A 24,668-nucleotide genomic window follows, 5' to 3' on the forward strand; every position below is an offset into this window, starting at 1 on the left:
AGGGCAATGCCAAACTGAAGAAAGGGGGCAGGGTGCTCATAACAGAAATTGTGGAGCAGCTAATTTATCACGGTCCGGAGTGTTTTGGTACATATAATGACAACCGTATACATCACTGGATTACTGCCAGCTAAATTCTAAAGTTCATGTACAGGTCAAATGGTTTAAAGCACATACAGAGCAGTGTTTCCTACAACTTATAAAAAATGTATTAAATCAATTCCTCTAGTATAACAATCAGAGTTCTAACACAACTTTAAAGAAGCTGAGTTGTGTGTGTGATATTTGTGGCTGTTACTGGACGTTTATTTCATATATGTGACAGGATAGTATACACTTGGGTTCCCTATCCACCCAGAACAAACTATTCTGAGGCTATATAGCCTCACATTAGTTTCTTGAAGGGACATAAAACCCCAAATTTTTTCTTTCATGATTCAGATAGAGCATGCGATTTTCAGGGCTGTCTTTAACACAGGGCAAAAGGGGCAGCTGCCCAGGGCCCAGTCTCTGTTGAGGGGCCCAAGAGTCCTAAAAAATATATTTTTTTTTATAATTTTTTTTTTAATGGTTCATACCCGACTGCTGATGTGATATGGGGAACACACACATTCAGTCATAATTCTGTCACAGTCAAGAGTACTCTGCTTATACTTTTTTTTTTTTAAACTGTGCCAGACCGTGCCGGTGTCATGTGACATGCCAAGCTATTGCCATGTGCTGTTTTAGATGTGCACTGTGCAGCACTGAATGCAAAGCCCTAACTCGGCATCCAGCCATTCCCACTGTATCAGAAAAGGTCCTACTGGGGTTACCACTGTTACCAGGTAACTGCTCTGGTTGTGGGGATTGTTTCTGGGTAGGGCTGACTGTAGGCGCATGCAGCAGAAAGCTGGAGCGGCAGGCACGTGAGGATTTGAGCATCTGTGCAGCTGCATACACTGCTCTCTTCAGTCTTGAGGCTGTGTGACTCATCTCACACTGTATCCATGCAGTCTTAGACAGACAGCATCCAGTCTGCTGGTCCCCTTAGCCCTGCTCTTTCTGCTGTGGCTCTAAGATCAACTAACTGAAGTTTGTTAGGGGAACAGTGCTTTGTAGAAAGGTGTCAGTGGGAAGAATAAGTGAGTGCACACACGCCCCTCCCCATGCAGCATTGTCTAGTGCAGGGTGAGAGGGAACTTGTTCCTAGCAAAGAAGTGACATGTGCTGCTGTGGTTGATGTATAGTGTCATGCTGATACTTCACACATTAATGTAAGGTTTATTTTTATAGTTTTTATTTTCTCTCTGTCTCAGATTTTACAGCTTCCCATAGTAGTTCTGCTGTTCTAGTCAGTAAACGTATATTTGTCTGCACCTCCATGCTTCCTCCTCAGTCTTTACCTTGCTTTGCTCCTGTTGGCTGCCCTAAATCTCTTTAACCAGCTAACCTCACACCAGAATCACATTCAAAATAATATTAAATGAATCCACAGTGGAGGAATTTATATATTTATTTACTTATTAGTACTGCTTAGGTCCAGTTTCACATATTGCAATTTATTTCATTTTTTTTAAAATGATTAGCCCAGCAGTGGATGATCCACCGCTCGGCTAATAATTAAAAAAAAAAAAATTGATTTAGTTGTTTTTTGGGATGTTGGGGTGGAGAGCGAAATTGCATGGGGTGGGGGGGGGGGGCAAGACATTTTTTGCCCAGGGTCCAGTCAATATTAAAGACGGCCCTGGCGATTTTAAAAGACCAGTAAACAGTAGATTTGCATTATCAATAAATGCAATATAACAAGACAATGCAATAGCATATAGTCTGAACTTCCAATGAGTAGTAGATTTTTTTTTCTCTTGTAAGATGTATCGAGTCCACGGATTCATCCATACTTGTGGGATATTCTCCTTCCTAACAGGAAGTGGCAAAGAGAGCACCCACATCAGAGCTGTCTATATAGCTCCTCCCTTAGCTCCCCCCACCCCCCCCAGTCATTCTCTTTTTTTTTTTTCTGACAAGTTTAAAAGTCATGTCTATTTCCACTCCCCCTGTACCATGTGACAGCCATCAGCCAATCACAAATGCATATACGTATATTCTGTGAATTCTTGCACATGCAAAGTAGGAGCTTGTGACTCAAAAAGTTTAAATATAAAAAGACTGTGCACATTTTGTTAATGGAAGTAAATTGGAAAGTTGTTTAAAATGATCGGGATAATGAAAGTATAATTTTGACTTGTGTCCTTTTAAACAACTTTCTAATTTACTCCTATAATCATTTTTTTTTCGTTCTCTTGGTATCTTTATTTGAAAAAGCAGGAATGTAAGCTTAGGAGCTGGACCATTATTGATTCAACACCTGGGTAGTGCTTGCTGATCAGTGGCTTAATGTAGAAAAATTTAAAATTGCATACTCTATCTGAATCATGAAAGGAAAAAAAACATAGGGTTTCACATCCCTTTAAGAAAGGCATAAGACAAAATGTCTCCGACTTTATTCAGTTCCTGCAGGATTATTATTTTTTACTATGTGATAAATCAATATTATCGTGCAGAAATGGTTTTGTAATACGTTTTTTATCTTTCACTGTGCAGCGCTAATTCATTTCTCTATGGCTTTGGAAAAACAATGTCCTAGAAGTTACAGCAAACATTTGTACCAAATCATCTGCGTGCTTTTACTAAATACTCAAGAGAACTTTGCATGGTCTTTGTACTCTATTGGGCTGCCAAGCTCACATTGCACTGTGTGGTGCCTGAAGCTTTCACAAACCCCTAGTCTTATTACTTATTAGAAAATATTTAAATGCAAGCCAACCATGCAAACATTGCTGTTTTATTTAAAATGGTGGGTAAACACTTGCCTTTTTAAAATCAGATCCAGAACGTTAGTGATATTTTAGATTGTTTCATTCATCAGTTGTAATGAGGTTGCGCTATAACTTCCTTTTTAATATAGATATAAAATTCAAATACCCCGTGCTCCGCCGCACACTTAAAAAACAAATGTTTCTGTGAGCTAACGGTTTGAATTGTTCTCCAATCAGTGCTCTTCCCTTATGGCACTTTTGTTGTAGCAAATCAGTAGCTCACAAAAAACTTGACTTTTGAAGTTGGCCGTGGAGCACGGGGTATTTGAATTTTTATCTATATTAAAAAGTAAGTTATAGCGCAACTTCATTACAACTGATGAATGAAACTCATCCAAAATATCACTAACATTTCAGATCTGATTTTAAAAAGGGGAGAGTCTACCATCACTTTAAATTTCGGCAAAGTACCAACATTTTCTGCCGATAACTGAGCTGGGTAATTTTATCAATAGGGAGATGAGGTTCCAATTCACTTTAAATTCAAAGTTAGTGTCCTTTTGTGCATCTCATAATTGCCTATGGCTTATGTTTTACGCATAGTTTATTTATTTTGCCGGCTTCCTGTGCTCATACTGAAATTATGTGCACATGGTTATGAAATAAATAATAGTTTTGCAGCATGAAATGCAGCTTTCAGCAAGAGCATCAAAAATGGTGGCATTGAGTTTGGAAGTCAGCACCAAGTAAGCTTTCATGGTTTTCATAAAGTTGTCTTCTGTGTATGACTTACAATGGCTGGCGCTATATAAAAACGGGATATGTTCTTGAGAAAAGAGACCACAAAGGATTTAAAAGAGCAGTCTAGTGTAAAAAAAAAAAGAATCTATTTTGCTAGTCTCCCATTTTGAAACAAATGACTTTATTTTACTGTGTATTCAATACATTTAAAAGGTTACATAGTCAAAGTTGCGTTCCTGGAACCACTCCTCCCCCAATTTGCTCCAGATGAGGACATGGCCTGTTGTTGGAACATACACATGTATACCTCCAACTGATTGGCTCATCAGCTGTATACTTATATAAAGGAACCCAGTAGCACAAAATTGACTGTATTTAACCCTTTCTGCAGGGGTTAAACAGTAAAGAAAATGGTGTAACAAAATAAAATATAAAATGTCCTATTTACTCTAGTGTCCCTTTCAAGAACCACATGCTCAGAGCTATAAAAATCTTCTGTTTTACTTATTATTTTTATGTTATGCTCCTTTCCTAATGTGAATACTTTCTAACAGCGTTTCTTTAACCCTCTGCATTACGGTATACTTCAGTAGGCTTCCATATGTAGTTAACTCACAGTATATTATGAATGTAAGGTATCCAGAGTGCTTTTATTGGGAAGATTTACATATAAACTGTCCAGCAATTAACAGACACAAAGCAGAGAGATGTGACACATACCATATAAAGGCAATATCCTAACATTATCAGAACACAATGTTTATATTTTACTTGCCGCTTTGGGGAAAAATGTGATTTGAGCTACATTGTTACTGCTAATCAGGGAGCAACGGAAGAAATCTATGCTTGTGTGAAAAGTTACAGCACTAATTGCTAATTAGCTAAAGCTTCACATGGGCAAAAGGTTATTCGGAGGAATTCTACATAGCAGATAAAATACTGTACATTTCCTGATTATACTAGCTTCTAATGATGTACAAACAATGGTTTCTTTAACTGTCTAGATTGTAAAGTACCTTAATTAATGGGTTGTTTTTCCTTAATAATTGTAACTTTTCTCAACTGCATTTTCCTTAGTCTAGTGTCCTAAAGTGGGTGTTACAGGCAGGCAACACAAACATTAAAGTGACATTAAACTCAAAATTTAATTCACCATTAAATATTAGTATTTATTTTTCCTGTTTTTCATTAACTTAAAGGGTCACTGAACTGTAAAATTATATTCCCCCTTAATATCTTCCCAAAGACTTATTACACCAGATGCGTAGTATTCAGTATATTGGAAATTCATCTTTTAAGTTTATTCTTGTAATTGAAGTAGCTGGTTTTGCAGCTGGTATAACAGATCATTAGGATTACATTAAAGGAAAACAAATTGTATTGTACAGTATATCTTTAATTTTAAAATGGCATATATACAAATTAGTTTCCAATTTCTGAATATGGCAGCATTGATCTGCATTATTAACTATTTCTGCCTGTAATATGGTTGAAGAGCCACCACATCCCAGGTGATTTAGTTGAAACCAAAACTTTACATCAGCTGCAGCTCAAATTGAATTTAGATATTTCTAGTCAAAGCCTACAAAGTACTTTACATATATCTGTAAACTGGTCCATAAAGGCATTGACTTTATGGTTAACTGGCACTGGAAGCTATTTGGACTAAGTAAGGAAAGAATAAAAAATCATAGCATAATGTAGCTAATGACATAGACATAGGAAGCCATTTTTAGTACATTATGTCCTGCAGTGTTTATCTTTTTTGTTATATTTATTCGGCATGGGCAAATATTCTGTATTTGTTTACTAAAATATTGCCGCAGGCAGCAGCATTCAGCAATATTTAATGCCAGATTTATTAGTATAAAAGTGCAATACGCAAGATTTTGCACAGATATTTGTATGTTGCAGAAAATAGCTGAATGCCGCTGACTATAGTCCTATTTTGGATTTATTTAGTAAACAAATGCCTAATAAGGAATATTTACCCATAATTAATATTTATTTGTAATACGCCAACTGATTCTGGAGTACTAAACGGAGGACATGAAAAATAAAAATGAGACCTGGGATAGGCAGAATGTGCAGAAGAATTACAGGGCCATGATGCCCAGAGAGATTACAATCTAATTCATAATGAAACATATTGCAGATCATTCTACACAACATTGTGAAACCAGGAACTTACAAATCTGTTTAAAAAATAGGAGCCATTAAGAATATTTAGAAGCCAGACATATTTTTAGGAGCCCAGACCGTGGTAGTTGTATATAGAAATATGGAGAATAACCCAAAAAGTTAGGAGCCAGGGGTAAAATTCTAGGAGCCAGTGGTTCCCTGGCTTCTGTGTTTGTCTAGCCCAGTAAATGGTTAATTTGTAGTTATGACAAACCTGCAGTAGATGGGGAATTTGCCATCCATTATGACAAACCTGTAGAAGAGTGTTACTAAAAACTGAAAAGCCAGTTTTAAGCACAAATTAGGTGGGTTGGCACATTTTTCTAAGGAAACCCGGCTTTTTTCAGGGAGGGAAAGGTTATGCGGGTTTTTTAATGTCTGTTAATATTTGTGTTTCCTAACGAGTGCTTCTCTCTCCTCTCCATTTCTTTCCTGGGCCATGTTTGCATTTTCCAGTTCACAAGATTTCTGTGCGATTCTCCACTGGAGGTAAGATTCTACAAGGTGTGCGCTATGGGAAGCTGTGAAAACTTATGATGTGGTTGTCTCCCCTTTCACTGTGTCAATTTCCTGTTTATGTCTGCGAGATGTGAGGGTCCTTTCTTTTTAAAGGAGCAGTTTGGGTTTGTGGTGAAATAATAAAATAAGTGTAAATAATTTCTCTAACTTAGAAAAAAAAATGCTGCAGACCACTTTTTCTATGTTAGATTCAATTGCAAAAGTTAAAAACAATGTTGTCATGTCAACATCCAGCAATTTGTCATTTTTAAATAAAGTTTTAAAAAACTACACTTAAAATTACTTTAATTCTTTATAATACAATATACATAACCTGCAGGTTCTTCATTTTATGTGCCAGCTATCTAATTTATAGATATTTTGTATTGATAACCTTGCTCTTGACATTGCTTTTTATTGTCCAACAAATGGTTAAAGGAATGTTAAACACTAAGGGCTAGATTACAAGTGATGGAGATCGTGAAAACTCCGCTAGAGTATAGCTTTTTTGTGCTAGTCTATTACAAGTTTAAAAAAAAGTATTTTGCGGTAGTAGTAACATGAATAGCGTGAAAAACTTAATTTTTCGAGTGCAAAGTTTAAAAAAAAAAAAACCTAACATTCATTGTGCAAACAACATAGCATATTCGCATTAGCAAATTTAAAATATTTACAGTAAATACATAATTTAAAATCTTTATTAAATATGAATATTGCATAAATGTTTTTCATGTTTTCATCTACTTAATGGCAAAGGGCTCTATTGTCTATATGTGTGTACATACAGTATCTCACAAAAGTGAGTACACCCCTCACATTTTTTGTAAATATTTTTGAACAGTTGGGGTTAATTAATCAGTGTATTAATTATTTACATGCTGCTTTGTGTGATTTTTTTTCCTGGGCTGATAGACTGTGTGCTTTTGGCTGCAACAAACAGGTTTCACTTTTGTTTTTGAAAGTGTTGCACAGCTCCTATTACTTGCTGTACTTGTAATAACAAGGGAAGTACTGTCTTGCACTCCATGTGACCGGGTGTTGTCTATGTTCATTTCCTCCATTCTGGCTGAGACTTGAACCTGAGGAGAGCGTTTCCTCTGTTAACTGTCTGGGTCTAGGAGGGGGTGAGTGCCCCAGCCATTGGCAGTATAAAGGTGCAGTTTTCTATAATAAAAAACGTTTTTATTTGTGTCCTTCTGTGGGTATAACCTAAGCTATGGAGGACTCTGATATGTTAGAATGTACTCCTTTAGTACTAAATCATTCCTGTTTATATTGTGAGGAGGCCATGGTTTTCCCGCCCACTCAATTATGTTCCACATGCCTTAACACCGTTATAAAGGTTAAGAAGGGAGACAAGTCTGCTAAGGCTCTTGGTCCCTCTGAGCCGTCTACCTCTCAAGATTCGGCGTCCCGTGAGATTACTACTCTTGCTACATTATCCACTCCACATGCAGTTCCTCGTAGCACATCCAATCCTCCATCTGGAGGGGGCCTTCTTCCTGTGGACTTTGCTAGGCAGTTACAAATGGCGATGTCTGCGGCCCTCAGTGCATTACCTCGCTCTAACAAACGCATGAGAAAGGTTAAACATAGCTCTCCTGACCCAGAGTCATCTAAATATTTTTCGGATTTAGCTATTATGTCCCAGTTATCCGATGATGAGTTAACCTCTGTAGCTTCAGAGGGTTAACTTTCTGGGTCGGAGTCCTTAGCATCTAAGCCTCCTGCTGCGGAGGAACCGTCCTTTAGATTTAAAATTGAGCACTTGCGTTTTTTATTAAAGGATAAACTGTCTACGTTAGAGGTTCCAGAGGCCGCGCTGCCTGAAGAACCTATGATACCTAAATCAGACAGAGTTTTCGAAGACAGGAAAGTTCCTTTGACTTTTCCTGTGCCGGTTAAGATGGCTAACATTATTAAGATGAATGGGAAAGAATTGGTCCTTCCTTTTACCCTTCGTCTACTTTTAAAAAGTTGTTCCCAGTCCCGGACTCTCAACTGGATTTGTGAGGCTCCATTCCTAAGGTGGATGGTGCTATCTCTACGCTTGCTAAACATTCTTCGTTCAGAGAGCCGATGGATAAGAAAATGGAAACCTTTCTAAGAAAGATGTTTCAACATATGGGATTTTTGTTTCAACCGGCGGCTGCCGGAGCGACTACCTAATGTTAGACTTTGTCAGAACTCATTAAAGTGGAGTCTCCCCTCAAGGATATTCAAGAAAGAATTAAAGCTCTGAGAATAGCTAATTCTTTTATCTGTGATGCGAACATGCAAATTATTTGCCTAAATGCAAAGGCCTCTGGCTTTGTGGCCCTAGCCCACTGGACGCTTTGGTTGAAATCTTTGTCTGCGGATATGACTAAGTCCAGACTCCTTTCTCTTCCCTTCAAGGGAACGTTTTTATTTGGTCCAGGCCTGGACTCCATTATTTCTACCGTTACCGGAGGCAAGGGTGCCTTCCTACCACAAGATAAAAAGAACAAGTCTAAGGGATGACAATCTTCGAATTTTCGTTCTGACAAATCCCAACGACAACAATCCTCCTCCAAGCCCAAACAACCCAAGAGAACTTGGAAGCCTGTTCAGTCCTGGAATAAATCCAAGCAGAATAAGAAGCCAGCCGAAAACAAATTGGCATGAAGGGGTGGCCCCCGATCTGGAATTGGATCGTGTAGGGGGCAGACTGTCTTTTTTTTTTTTTTCCAGACGCCTGGTTCAAAGGCATACAGGATCCGTGGGTCCTGGAGGTGGTAGCTCAGGGATATAAGATAGGCTTCAAATCTCATCCGCCAAGGCGCAGATTCCTTCTCTCAAATCTGTCTACCAGACCAGAAAAGAGGGATGCCTTTCTAGAGTGCGTTCAGGTTCTGTCCTCCTTAGGAATTGTTGTCCCGGTGCCTATCGAAGAAAGAGATTTGGGGTTTTATTCAAACCTTTTCGTGGTCCCAAAGAAGGAGGGAACTTTCCATCCAATTCTGGACCTAAAGTGCTTAAAGGGACAGTACACTGTAAAATTGTTTTTCCATTAATGTATTTTAAATGACTTGTTATGCCAACTGCAGAGTATAAAATATTTGAGAAATTCCATTTTCATGCTTATTTGTGTATATGAAGTAGCTGATGTTGTGCTTTGAAACCACAGCCTATTACAATGGGTTGAACTTAAAGGTGATATCAGATCTCATTATGTTCTAAGTTTGTGTAAACAGACTTGCTTCCTTATCTTTTATTTGGCTGGAACACCAAAGCTTAACACATAGAGAGAACAATGGAAAATCATTTTATTACTTAACTATCCTGCATCCCACTGAGAGTGTAATCTCTTCTGCTGGCTGTGTATACTTAGGCTATTCAATAGCCTATACTCAAGTATTAATTTGTTCAGTGTAAGTGAATTAGGAGTAAAGGAGCTACATGTAACCAATTTAATACACTCTAGCAGGTTAAAAGGATCATTGGGATTTTTTGGGTGAACTGTCCCTTTTAAACAAATTTCTCAGTGTCCCTTCCTTCGATTGAGACGATAAGGTCCATCCTTCCTTTAATTCAGGAAGGCCAGTTTATGACCACTACAGACCTGAAGGACGCTTACCTTCATGTTACAATCCACAGGGAACACTTTCAGTTCCTGAGGTTTGCATTCCTGGACCAGCACTTCCAGTTAATTGCCCTTTCGACTGGCCTAGCTACTGCTCCAAGAATCTTTACGAAGGTTCTGGGGGCTCTTCTAGCCAGAACTCAGGGTATTACAGTAGCCCCATACTTGGACGATATTCTGATGCAAGACCCATCCTTTCGCCTTGCGGAAGAATTCTCGGAGTTCCTTCTCAGTCTTCTTCGATCACATAAATGGAAGATAAACTTGGAAAATAGTTCTCTTATCCCAAGTACCAGGGTGGAATTCCTCTGGACTATAATAGACTCAATATCCATGAGGATATTTCTAACAGACCAGAGACGTTGCAAGCTAACTTCGACATGTCTTGCCCTCCGGACCTCCTTGAGTCCCTCTGTGGCTCAGTGTATGGAGAAGATTGGTCTCATGGTGTCCTGCATTGACATCATTCCTTTTGCCAGGTTCCGCCTCAGATCTTTACAACTGTGCATGCTGAGGCAGTGGAACGGCGATCATTCAGATCTGTCTCAACAGATTGTATTAGGTAGCTGGTCGAGAGAACCACTCTCTTGGTGGCTCTATCCAGATCATCTGTCCTGAGATACATGCTTCTTAAGACCATCCTGGGAGATTGTGACTACGGACGCAAGCCTCTCCAGATGGGGAGTGGTTTAGGGTGCCAGGAAGGCACAGGGGTTGTGGACTCAGGAGTCCTCCCTCCCGATCAATATTATGGAACTACGGGCTATCTTTAAGGCCTTAAAGGCTTGGCCACTTCTGGGTTCGTCCCAGTTTATCAGATTCCAATCAGACAATATAACCTTGGTGGCTTACATCAACCATCAGGGGGGAACAAGAAGTTCCTTGGTGATGAAGGAAGTATCTCAGATCCTGGAGTGGGTGGAGGCCCACAGCTGTTCGCTGTCAGCGATCCACATTCCGGGTGTGGACAACTGGGAGGCGGATTTTCTCAGCAGGCAATCCTTCCATCCAGGGGAATGATTTCTCCATCCCGAGGTGTTTGCAGAGATATGCAGCAAGTGGGGGATGCCGGAGATAGATCTCATGGCATCCTGTCTCAATACCAAGCTACCCAGTTACGGGTTGATGTCAATGGATCCCCAAGCCGATCTAATAGATGCACTAGCAGTGCCCTGGAGGTTCAAACTCCTATATCTTTTTCCTCCATTACCGCTTCTTCCTTGAGTGGTTGACCTCATCAAGCAAGAGTGGGTAGGATTGCTCCATCGTGGCCGCGAAGGACGTGGTTCGCGGATCTAGTGGGGATGTCCTCATCTCCTCTGTGGAAGTTACCTTGTCGCAGAGACCACCTGATACAAGGTCCATTTGTTCATCAAAATCTAGATTCTCTGAGGCTGACTGCGTGGAGATTGATCACTTAGTCTTAGCCAAGAGAGGTTTCTCTGAGAGTGTCATTGATACTCTTATTCAAGCTCGTAAACCAGTTACTCGGCGTATCTACCACAAGGTGTGGAGGACCTACGTATTCTCGTGTGAAGAGCGTGATTTTCCTGGCACAGAGTTAAGGTTGCCAGGATCTTATCTTTTCTCCAGGATGGGCTGGAGAAGGGCCTTTCTGCTAGTTCCCTGAGGGGACAGATTTCGACCCTGTCGGTTTTATTGCACAAGAGACTGGCTGAGCTTCCAGATGTGCAGTCCTTTGTTAAAGCTCTGATTAGGATCAGACCTGTGTTTAGGTCTGGGGCTCCTCCTTGGAGCCTAAATCTTGTTCTTCGGGTTTTGCAACAGGTTCCGTTTGAGCCTTTGCATTCCATTGACATTAAATTGTTATCTTGGAAGGTTCTCTTTTTATTGGCTATTGCCTCTGCGCACAGAGTTTCTCTGCTTTGCAATGTGATCCCCCTTATCTGATTTTTCATGCAGATAAGGCAGTTTTACGTACTAAATTAGGTTTTCTTCCTAAGGTTGTGTCAGATCGCAACATAAATCAGGACATTGTGGTTCCTTCCTTGTGTCCTAATCCTCCTTCAACAAAGGAACGCTTACTTCTCAATTTGGATGTAGTTCATGCCTTGAAGTTCTATCTTCAGGCTACTAAGGAGTTTAGACAATCTTACTCTTTGTTTGTTGTCTCTTCGGGGAAGCGTAAGGGGCAAAAGGCTACTTCGACTTCCCTATCTTTTTGGTTAAGGAGTGTCATCCGCTTAGCTTACGACACAGCGGGACATCATCCTCCTGAGAGGATAACGGCTCATTCCACTAGAGCAGTGGCTTCCTCTTGGGCCTTTAAGAATGAGGCCTCTATGGATCATATTTGTAAGGTGGCTACCTGGTCCTCCTTACATACTTTTTTTCAAAATTTTACAAGTTTGATGTTTATGCTTCGGCTGAAGCAGCTTTCGGGAGAAAAGTTTTGCAGGCTGTGGTGCCCTCAGAATAAGGTCCACCTTTTCCTTTTTATTCCCTCCTGTTATTCATTGTGTCCTCTGGAGCTTGGGTATAGTTTTCCCAACAGTAAAGAATTAAGTTGTGGACTCTCCCTATCTTAGGAAGGAAAACATAATTTATGCTTACCAGATATATTCCTTTCCTTCGGGATAGGGAGAGTCCATGGCCCCCGCACGTTTTTTCTTGTCTATGGGCGATATTTATTTTATTCTTCTGGCACCATTTATACCATATTGTTTCTCCTACTTTTCCTTGTCCCCTCTGCAGAATGACTGGAGTGATGATGAAGTGGGAGGGATGTTTGGGATGTTTTAAGTTATAATCTTAAAAATGACGTATAAAAGTAGCTAGTATACAAAATAATGACAGTGATAAGAAAAATAAGTTAATGGCCACTCCTGGGCCTTTTGCCTATACCTATAGATGTGATTTTATAGTGATTATATAGTGGACTGAAGATATCCATAAACTAAGATGTTCCTTCAGTCTGTTAGTAATCAGTTGTAAAAGTTAATCAGGAACGTCTAATTTTTCTAAAGGATTTAAAACTTTTCTGAAAGTGGCAGTTTCTGATGCTCTGGAGTCTTTACCGCCTCCAAGTAAGTGTAAGCGCAAATGTAAGCATTGTGTTTCTGAAACCAAGAGTACCACTTCTCCTGGCACAAGGTCCGTCAGTCTGTCCCCAGGCTCTGATTTGGAGGGGTTATCCTCTGCATCAGAGAGTGAGGTGTCTGCTGATGATTCTTCCTCTGATAAGATAAAGAACCTGAGGAGATGACTTTTCAATTCAAAATTGAACATTTCCTTTTTCTGTTAAGAGGTCTTGAAAAATCTAGGAGTTTATTATTCTAAACCAGCAGAGGAAAAACCTGTACATAAGTTAGATCTCATATTCAGACCCAGGTCTCGTTCACCCGACACATTTCTGGTTCCTTCTTTAATTGCTGAAATCATTACCAAGGATTAGGATAAACCAGGATGTCACGTTTTCTCCTGCAGCAATGTTTCAGAAGCCTTTTCCTGTTGCTGAAACTAGTGTGGAGCGATGGGGCACCATACCTAAAGTTGATGGTGCAATCTCTACTTTAGCTGAGAGGACAGCTATTCCTCTGGAAGACAGTACATCCTTTAAAGATCCTATGGAAAGGCAACTTGAGTTACTTCAGGAAGGCTTTGCTGCAGGAATGATTATTTTAACATGCAGTGAGTATTCTCACAGTTGCTGGAGCAGCTGCCTTTTGGTGTGATTCCTTATCTGATCTAGTCTCCAAGGATACAAAACCGAATTCAAGCTTTGAAAACGGCAAACTCATTCATATGTGATGCAATCCTACAGATTGTTCTCAATTATGCTAAGAATACAGCTTTGGCTGTTTCTTTAAGTCATGGTCGGCAGATATGTTTTCAAATCTAGACTACTGAATTTGGCTTTTAAAGGTATACATTTATTTGGTCCAGGTCTGGACTCTCTTATTTCTACAGTGACTGGGGGCCTCAGTGCAAGAAGTCCAAACAAAAAGGAAACCTACAACAACCATACACTAAGATAGTGAAACAGAAAGAGCGCTCTGTAAATGCAAAGGGTGTTAATGGAAAAATAAAATAAGGCAATTTCAAAGGAACCTCATGCATACAATGCAAATGTATGAAAAAATATGATAAGACAACTTCAGATGAACCTCATACATACAATGCAAAATAATTACACAGTACAGATGAATGAACATACACCACAAATGATTATTCCAGACACAACAAAAGGATATGTTAGCTTCAGGAAATCTTTACATCAGACAGGAGTGTATGAGACAGGTGTTGCAGCTTCCCAAAAGACACAGCACTGGAGGCTGGATATCACTAATGCAAATACAAGAGAAGGAAAGGGCGGCACAAAACACCTCTAAATGCAGACTGTTAGACCACAAAGAATTTTATTAAAACATATGACGATTAAACACTCACACTCTCAACCCTCAAACATATGAGGTATGTGCAATCCCAGAAATAAAAAGCAATCAAATGCTCAATCCAAGCGTGATAAATTTCCAGCACACGAACAGTCCTCAGCGATCAAATGTGCGATTACCACAGTTGTTAGAAGAAAGTTCACAGTATTAAAAAGTTCATGATAAAATTAGTCATTAAATGAAACGCCAAAAGCCCATACTGCACCAGACTACCAGGTTGAAAAAGCCGGCTCTCCTGCAGCTGTTGTATGCGGCGTGGCGTGAAGACGGTGTGCGGGGCCTAACGCGTTTCGTAGGACGTCTTCCTACTTCGTCAGAGGCTGCCCACACTCTGTCTCCGCCGTCTTTTGTAATACTTCTCCAATCCGGAACTGATTCCTATTGGATGTTTCGCAAGAGAAATTGAAGTGTCTAAACAAGTTTCTCAAAGTTCCATCCTTTAAGATGGAGACTATACGCTCCATTCTTCCTTTAGTACAAAAGGGTCAGTTCATGACAACCATAGACCTAAAGAATGCTTTTTTTCATGTTCCTATTCACAGGGACCATCACAGATTCCTGAAATTTGCCTTTCTGGACAAACATTTCCAGTTCGTAGCCCTTCCATTTGGTCTCTCAAAGGTTCTGGGGGCTCTTTTGGCAGTGATACGTTCTCATGGAATTGCTATGGCACCCTACCTGGACGACATATTGGTTCAGACGCCATCTTTTCAACAAGCAAAATCTCACCCAGAGATATTGGGGGTTTTTTCTTCGTTCCCACGGATAGAATGTGAATCTGGAAAAAAATCTCCCTTTCCCCTGCTACAAGAGAAGTGTTCTTAGGGACCATAATAGATTCTCTATTGATGAAGATTTTTCTGACAGAGGTCAGGAAAAAAAAAATTTCCTCTTGCCTCTCTCTTCAGGCTACTGCTCATCCTTCAGTGGCTCAATGTATTGAGAAAATCGATCTGATGGTGGCTTCCATGGACATAATTTCTTTTGCTTGATTCCATTTTAGAGCTCTCCAGTTGTGCATGCTCAGACAATGGAATGGTGATCATGCGGATCTATCTCAGAGAATAGAGTTAGATCAGTCATCAAGAGACTCTCTCCCGTGGTGGATTTCTCAGGAACATCTGTCTCAGTGCACATGCTTTCGGAGACCTTCCTGGGTGAACGTGACCAAGGACGCCAGCCTGCTGGGCTGGGGAGCAGTCTGGAACTCGTTAAAAGCTCAGGGCCTTTGGACTCAGGAGGAGTCTGCTCTTCCCATCAACATCTTGGAGTTGAGGGTGATTTACAATGCTCTATTGGCTTGGCCTCAGTTGTTCTCAGTCCAGTTTATCAGGTTCAAGTCAGACAACATAACCTCTGTGGCTTACATCAATTACCAGGGAGGGACTCGCAGTTCCTTAGCCATGAAGGAGGTTACTCGGATTCTTCAGTGGGCAGAGACCCACAATTGCTGTCTATCTGCCATCCACATTCCAGGAGTAGACAACTGGGAAGCGGATTTTCTGAGCAGACAGAGTTTTCATCCCGGGGAGTGGGAACTCCATCCGGAGGCGTTTTCCAGCTTAGTCCTCAAATGGGGGTTGCCGAAGTTAGATCTGATGGCGTCCCGTCAGAACACCAAGCTTCCAAGGTACAGTTCAAGGTCAAGAGATCCCCAGGCCGTTGTGATAGATGCTCTGGCTGTTCCTTGGGTTTTCAGGTTGCATACCTGTTTCCTCCGTTTGCTCTCCTTCCACGAGTCATTGCTCGTATCAAACAGGAGAGGGCGTTGGTGATTCTAATAGCCCCTGCGTGGCCTTGCAGGATCTGGTTTGCATATCTAGTGGAGATGTCATCTCTTCCACCTTGGAGACTACCTCTGAGGAAGGACCTCCTGATTCAGGGTCCCTTCCTTCATCCAAATCTTATTTCTCTGAAGCTGACTGCTTGGAGATTGAATGCTTAATTCTGTCTAAGGGTGTTTTTTCTGAGTCTGTCATTGAGACCATGATTCAGGCTCGCAAGCCTGTTACTAGAATGATTTACCATAAGGTATGGCATAAATACATTTATTGGTGTGAATCCAAGGACTACTCTTGGAGTAGGGTTAGGATTCTTAGGATTTATTTTTTCTCCAAGAAGGTCTGGAGAAGGGATTGTCAGTCACTAGCCTGAAGGGTCAGATTTCTGCTTTATCAGTTTTACTACATTAACGTTCGGTGGATGTGTCAGATGTGCAATCTTTTTGTCAGGCCTTGGTCAAAATCAGGCCTGTCTTTAAGTCTGTTGCTCCTCCTTGGAGCCTTAGCCTTGTTCTTAAAGTTTTACAGCTGGCTCTGTTTGAGCCGTTGCATTCCATAGATATTAAGTTGTTATATTGGAAGGTTTTGCTTCTTGTTGCTATCGCTTCTGCTCGAAGAGTCTCGGAACTCTCAGCTCTGCAGTGTGATATCCTCTTGCCGATAAGGCGGTTCTTAGTACTGAGTTAGGTTTCCTTCCTAAGGTTCTTTCTAATAGAAATATCAATCAGGAAATTGTTGTTCCCTCTCTGTGTCCTAATCCTCCTCCTTCCAAAGAACGTTTGTTACACAATTTGGATGTTGTACGTGCTCTTAAATTCTACTTATAGGAAACTAAGGATTTTTACCAGTCCTCTGCCCTCTTTGTCTGTTTCTCTGGGAAACGTAAAGGTCAGAAAGCTACTGCTACTACTCTTTCTTTTTGGTTACAAAGTATAAATCGTTTGGCTTATGAGACTGCTGGACAGCAGCCTCCTGAGAGAATTACGGCTCTTTCCACAAGAGCTGTTTCCTCTTCTTGGGCTTTCAAAAATTGGTCTTCTCTACATACTTTTTCCAAATTTTCCAAATTTGATACTTTTGCCTTGGCTGAGGCTTCTTTTAGGAGAAAGGTTCTTCAAGCGGTGTTGCCTTCTGTTTAGGACTGTTTAGGACTGCCTGTCTTGTGCCTCCCTATTCATCCGTGTCCTCTAGCTTGGGTATTGGTTCCCAGCAGTAATTTCTCAAGCCGTGGACTCACCATATCTTAGGAAAGAAAAACTAAATGTATGCTTACCTGATAAATGTATTTATTTCCGGATATGGTGAGTCCATGGCCCCACCCTTTATTTTAAGACAGTTGTTCTTTTGACTATAACCTCAGGCACCTCTACACCTTGTGTTACTCCTTTTTCTCCATTTCCCTTTGGTCGAATGACTGGGGGTTGTGTGTAAGGGAGTGATACTTAGCAGTTTAACTGTGGTGCTCTTTGCCTCCTCCTGCTGGCCTGGAGTGATATTCCCAACAGTAATTACTCAAGCCGTGGACTCGCCATATCCGGAAATAAATAAATTTATCAGGTAAGCATACATTTTGTTTTTTCTGGTAAACATAAGGGTCAAAAGGCCACGGTTGTGTCTTTATCTTTTTTGGTTGAAGAGCATAATTCACAGAGCTTGAAGCTGGTCAAGATCCACCTGTCAGAATTACTACTCATTCCACTTGTTCAGTTGCCACTTCCAGCACTTTCCAGAATGAGGCCTCTGTTGAACAAATTTGCAAGGCTGCAACTTGGTCTTCTCTTTATACTTTTACAAAGTTTTATCATTTTGATGTTTGCCTCAGTGGAGGCTGCGTTTGGTAGAAAGGTTCTTCAGGCGGTGGTGCCTGCCTTACTTTTTTTTTTTTTTCCCCCACCCATTGTTTTTAGTTGACTCCACAGCTTGGGTATTGTTTCTCAAGAGTAAAAGTCTCATGGACTCTCACTACCATTAGAAAGAAAACAAAATGTATTCTTACCTGCTAAATTAATTTCTTTTCTTGGTAGTGAAAGTACACAAACCCATTTTCTTTCTTTCCCTACTGTCTTTCTTTCTTACTTATTTCCTTGGCTATGAAGTAGGAGGGATATTTCTCTTGTTAAGTGTATTCAGTCCACGGGTCATCCATTACTTATGGGATATATTCCCCTTCCCAACAGGAAGTTGCAAGAGGATCACCCAAGCAGAGCTGCTATATAGCTCCTCCCCTCACATGTCATACCCAGTCATTCTCTTGCAACTCAACTAGATAGGAGGTTGCGAGAGGTCTGGGGTGTTTTTATACTTAGTTTATTTCTTCAATCAAAAGTTTGTTATTTTAAATGGCACCGGAGTGTGCTATTTGTTCTCAGGCAGTATTTGGAAGAAGAATCTGCCTGCGTTTTCTATGATCTTAGCAGAAGTAACTAAGATCCACTGGCTGTTCTCGCACATTCTGAGGAGTGGGGTAACTTTCAGAAAGGGAATAGCGTGCGGGGAATCCTGCAAACAAGGTATGTGCAGTAAATTATTTTTCTAAGGAATGGAATTGACTAAGAAAATACTGCTGATACGGATGTAATGTAAGTAAAGCCTTTTAATACAGTGAAAGCGACTGTTAGCAGGCTGATTTAAATATGTACAGTAAAGTAATTTTCTAAGGAATGGAATTTGACTGAGAAAATGCTATTAATACTGAAGTGATGTTATAAGCCTTAAATGCAGTAGGAAGACTGGTATCAGGCTTATCAATAGAGATACATACTCCTTAAAAAAAGGATGTTTAAAACGATTTTGCTGGCATGTTTAATCATTTTGTGAGGTACATTGGTGATAAAACTTATTGGGGCATAAATTTTTTCCACATGGCTGACCGTTTTTTCTGCATAGAAACAGTTAACTGAAACTCCCAATGTTGTAATATTGAGTAGGAGGGGCCTATTTTAGCGCTTTTTTGACGCAGTAAAAATTCAGGCTCAGTCTTCCTGTTTCTTCCTGCATGACCCAGGTCGTCTCCAGAGAGCTTAAGGGACTTCAAAAGTCATTTTGAGGGAGGTAATCAGTCACAGCAGACCTGTGACAGTGGTTTTTGGACTGTATTAAAAAACGTTTTTTTCTTTACTACTTATAAAAAAACGTTTTGGGTGTTAAGGGGTTAATCATCCATTTGCAAGTGGGTGCAATGCTCTGCTAACTTAATACATTTACTGTGAAAATTTTGTTGCTATAACTGATTTGGTTCATTGTTATTTCAACTGTGACAGCTTTTGGTGCTTCTTAAAGGCACAGTAGCGTTTTTCTTTATTGCTTGTAAAATTATTTACAGTGTTTTCCAAGTCTCCTAGTTTTATTGCTAGTCTGTTTAAACATGTCTGACACAGATGAATCTGTTTGTTCACTATGTTTAAAGGCCAGTGTGGAGCCCCATAGAAATATGTGTACTAAATGTATTGATTTCACTTTAAATAATAAAGGTCAGTCTTTATCTATAAAAGAATTATCACCAGACAACGAGGGGGAAGTTATGCCGACTAACTCTCCTCACGTGTCAGTACCTTCGCCTCCCGCTCAGGAGGCGCGTGATATTGTGGCGCCAAGTGCATCAGGGGCGTCCATACAAATCACTTTACAAGACATGGCTACTATTATGAATAATACCCTGACAGAAGTATTATCTAAATTGCCAGAATTAAGAGGCAAGCGCGATTGCTCTGGGGTAAGAATAGAGCGGGCTGGTGCTACAAGAGCCATGTCCGATACTGCGTCACAGTTTGCAGAACATGAGGACGGAGAGCTTCATTCTGTAGGTGACGGATCTGATCCAGGGAAACCGGATTCAGAGATCTCTAATTTTAAATTTAAGCTTGAGAACCTCCGTGTATTGCTAGGGGAGGTTTTAGCGGCTCTGAATGACTGTAACACAGTTGCAATTCCAGAGAAATTATGTAGGCTGGATAGATACTATGCAGTACCGGTCTGTACTGATGTTTTTCCTATACCTAAAAGGCTTACAGAAATTATTAGCAAGGAGTGGGATAGACCTGGTGTGCCTTTTTCCCCACCTCCTATATTTAGAAAAATGTTTCCAATAGACGCCACTACACGGGACTTATGGCAGACGGTCCCTAAGGTGGAGGGAGCAGTTTCTACTTTAGCTAAGCGTACCACTATCCCGGTGGAGGATAGTTGTGCTTTTTCGGATCCAATGGATAAAAAATTGGAAGGTTACCTTAAGAAAATGTTTGTTCAACAAGGTTTTATCTTACAGCCCCTTGCATGCATTGCGCCTGTCACTGCTACTGCAGCATTCTGGTTTGAGTCTCTAGAAGAGGCCATTCACTCAGCTCCATTGGATGAAATTATGGACAAGCTTAAAGCACTTAAGCTAGCTAATGCATTTGTTTCTGATGCCATTGTACATTTAACTAAACTAACAGCTAAGAACTCCGGATTTGCCATCCATGCGCGCAGAGCGTTATGGCTTAAATCCTAGTCAGCTGATGTAACTTCTAAATCTAAATTGCTTAATATTCCTTTCAAGGGGCAAACCTTATTCGGGCCCGGCTTGAAAGAAATTATCGCTGACATTACTGGAGGTAAGGGTCATACTCTTCCTCAGGACAGGGCCAAATCAAAGGCCAAACAGTCTAATTTTCGTGCCTTTCGAAACTTCAAGGCAGGAGCAACGTCAACTTCCTCCGCCCCAAAACAGGAAGGAACCGTTGCTCGTTACAGGCAGGCCTGGAAAACTAACCAGTCCTGGAACAAGGGCAAGCAGGCCAGAAAACCTGCTACTGCCCCTAAGACAGCATGAAGGGATGGCCCCCTATCTGGAAACGGATCTAGTGGGGGGCAGACTTTCTCTCTTCGCCCAGGCGTGGGCAAGAGATGTCCAGGATCGCTGGGCGTTGGAAATCATATCTCAGGGATATCTTCTGGACTTCAAGGCTTCTCCTCCTCAAGGGAGATTTCATCTTTCAAGGTTATCAGAAAACCAGATAAAGAAAGAGGCATTCCTACGTTGCGTACAAGACCTCCTAGTAATGGGGGTGATCCACCCAGTTCCGCGGACGGAACAAGGACAGGGGTTTTATTCAAATCTGTTCGTGGTTCCCAAGAAAGAGGGTACCTTCAGACCAATCTTGGACCTAAAGATCTTAAACAAATTCCTAAGAGTTCCATCATTAAAAATGGAAACTATTCGGACTATCCTACCCATGATCCAAGAGGGTCAGTACATGACCACAGTGGACTTAAAGGATGCCTACCTTCACATACCGATTCACAGAGATCATCATCAGTTCCTAAGATTTGCCTTTTTAGACAGGCATTACCAATTTGTAGCTCTCCCCTTCGGGTTGGCTACGGCCCCGAGAATCTTTACAAAGGTTCTGGGCTCTCTTCTGGCGGTCCTAAGACCGCGAGGCATAGCGGTGGCTCCGTATCTAGACGACATCCTGATACAGGCGTCAAGCTTTCAAATTGCCAAGTCTCATACAGAGATAGTTCTGGCATTTCTGAGGTCGCATGGGTGGAAGGTGAAGGTGGAAAAGAGTTCTCTATCACCACTCACAAGAGTCTCCTTCCTAGGGACTCTGATAGATTCTGTAGAAATGAAAATTTACCTGACGGAGGCCAGGTTATCAAAACTTTTAAATGCTTGCCGTGTCCTTCATTCCATTCCACGCCCGTCAGTGGCTCAGTGCATGGAAGTAATCGGCTTAATGGTAGCGGCAATGGACATAGTGCCATTTGCGCGCCTGCATCTCAGACCGCTGCAATTGTGCATGCTAGGTCAGTGGAATGGGGATTACTCAGATTTGTCCCCCCTACTAAATCTGGATCAAGAGACCAGAGATTCTCTTCTCTGGTGGCTATCTCGGGTCCATCTGTCCAAGGGTATGACCTTTCGCAGGCCAGATTGGACGATTGTAACAACAGATGCCAGCCTTCTAGGCTGGGGCGCAGTCTGGAATTCCCTGAAGGCTCAGGGATCGTGGACTCAGGAGGAGAAACTCCTCCCAATAAATATTCTGGAGTTAAGAGCAATATTCAATGCTCTTCTAGCTTGGCCTCAGTTAGCAACACTGAGGTTCATCAGATTTCAGTCGGACAACATCACGACTGTGGCTTATATCAACCATCAAGGGGGAACCAGGAGCTCCCTAGCGATGTTAGAAGTCTCAAAGATAATTCGCTGGGCAGAGTCTCACTCTTGCCACTTGTCAGCGATCCACATCCCAGGCGTGGAGAACTGGGAGGCGGACTTTCTAAGTCGTCAGACTTTTCATCCGGGGGAATGGGAACTCCATCCGGAGGTATTTGCTCAACTGGTCCATCGTTGGGGCAAACCAGAACTGGATCTCATGGCGTCTCGCCAGAACGCCAAACTTCCTCGTTACGGATCCAGGTCCAGGGACCCGGGAGCAACGCTGATAGATGCTCTAGCAGCTCCTTGGTTCTTCAACATGGCTTATGTGTTTCCACCGTTTCCTCTGCTCCCTCGACTGATTGCCAAGATCAAACAGGAGAGAGCATCGGTGATTCTGATAGCGCCTGCGTGGCCACGCAGGACCTGGTATGCAGACCTAGTGGACATGTCGTCCTGTCCACCATGGACTCTACCTTTGAGGCAAGACCTTCTAATACAAGGTCCTTTCAATCATCCAAATCTAATTTCTCTGAGACTGACTGCGTGGAGATTGAACGCTTGATCCTATCAAAGCGTGGCTTCTCCGAGTCAGTTATTGATACCTTGATACAGGCACGAAAGCCTGTTACCAGAAAAATCTACCATAAGATATGGCGTAAATACCTGTATTGGTGCGAATCCAAGAGTTACTCATGGAGTAAGGTTAGGATTCCAAGGATATTGTCCTTTCTCCAAGAGGGTTTGGAAAAAGGCTTATCAGCTAGTTCTTTAAAGGGACAGATTTCTGCTCTGTCTATTCTTTTGCACAAGCGTCTGGCAGAAGTTCCAGACGTTCAGGCCTTTTGTCAAGCCTTAGCTAGGATTAAGCCTGTGTTTAAAACTGTTGCTCCTCCGTGGAGCTTAAACTTGGTTCTTAAAGTTCTTCAAGGAGTTCCGTTTGAACCCCTTCATTCCGTTGATATTAAACTTTTATCTTGGAAAGTTCTGTTTTTGATGGCTATTTCCTCGGCTCGAAGAGTCTCGGAGTTATCCGCCTTACATTGTGATTCTCCTTATCTGATTTTCCATTCAGACAAGGTAGTTCTGCGTACTAAACCTGGGTTTTTACCTAAGGTAGTCTCTAGCAGGAATATCAATCAGGAGATTGTTGTTCCGTCATTATGTCCTAATCCTTCTTCAAAGAAGGAACGACTTTTGCACAATCTGGACGTAGTCCGTGCCCTGAAATTCTATTTACAGGCAACTAAGGATTTTCGTCAAACTTCTTCACTGTTTGTTGTTTACTCTGGGCAGAGGAGAAGTCAAAAAGCTTCGGCAACCTCTCTCTCCTTTTGGCTTCGTAGCATAATACGCTTAGCCTATGAGACTGCTGGACAGCAGCCCCCTGAAAGAATTACAGCTCATTCCACTAGAGCTGTGGCTTCCACCTGGGCCTTTAAGAATGAGGCCTCTGTTGAACAGATTTGCAAGGCTGCGACTTGGTCTTCGCTTCACACTTTTTCAAAATTTTACAAATTTGACACTTTTGCTTCTTCGGAGGCTGTTTTTGGGAGAAAGGTTCTACAGGCAGTGGTTCCTTCCGTTTAAGTTCCTGCCTTGTCCCTCCCATCATCCGTGTACTTAGCTTTGGTATTGGTATCCCATAAGTAATGGATGACCCGTGGACTGAATACACTTAACAAGAGAAAACATAATTTATGCTTACCTGATAAATTTATTTCTCTTGTAGTGTATTCAGTCCACGGCCCGCCCTGTCTTTTTTAAGGCAGATCTAAATTTTAATTAATACTCCAGTCACCACTGCACCCTATGGTTTCTCCTTTCTCGTCTTGTTTCGGTCGAATGACTGGATATGACATGTGAGGGGAGGAGCTATATTGCAGCTCTGCTTGGATGATCCTCTTGCAACTTCCTGTTGGGAAGGAGAATATATCCCATAAGTAATGGATGACCCGTGGACTGAATACACTACAAGAGAAATAAATTTATCAGGTAAGCATAAATTATGTTTTTCTCTGGTATAGAGTCTTTGCCTTCCCAAGAGTAAAGGTCTCATGGACTATCACTACAAAGAAAGAAATTAATATATCAGGTAAGAATACATTTTGTTATACCAGTATTGAAAATGCCATCAGCACATGCATGCAATTGATCATTTACTTTGAAAAACTGAGGATAACAGATACATTTTAGATAGTTGGAGAAGTTTTTTTTTTTTTTATTTGTTTGTTTTTTCTGGACCACTATCTGAAAATCCTTTGATTTCTCCTTTAAAAATATTCCTTTCAAAATGTCCATACTTGTAACAACCTAGATGGCAAATCATGTTCATCTGTTTAAAAGTGATAAGTATTTAAAAATCCACATTAAACATCAAATTATTGCAACTTTTATAATGGCTTTGGCTTATGATACAGTGTTTAAGGCATGGCTGTGAATATACCAAGTCGTTTGAAATGCAGATTCTCCTGTAATCCTTTGCCGCGTGCCTGTGCTTTGTTA

General features: G+C 41.2%; 1 protein-coding gene across 4 annotated transcripts in view; it reads left to right on the plus strand.

Moving 5' to 3' along the window:
* ATE1 (arginyltransferase 1) overlaps nucleotides 1-24,668 on the plus strand; it is a 242,350-nt gene that overhangs the window by 146,517 nt on the left and 71,165 nt on the right. For all 4 annotated transcript variants that reach the window (XM_053692644.1, XM_053692642.1, XM_053692643.1 and 1 more), the window contains one exon: nucleotides 6,177-6,209. In XM_053692644.1, the coding sequence (XP_053548619.1) occupies nucleotides 6,177-6,209 (33 nt within the window). The remainder of the gene's footprint in view (nucleotides 1-6,176; nucleotides 6,210-24,668) is intronic.

This window comes from Bombina bombina, chromosome 9, assembly GCF_027579735.1.
Source record: "Bombina bombina isolate aBomBom1 chromosome 9, aBomBom1.pri, whole genome shotgun sequence".
In the NCBI taxonomy this organism is placed as follows: Eukaryota; Metazoa; Chordata; class Amphibia; order Anura; family Bombinatoridae; genus Bombina; species Bombina bombina.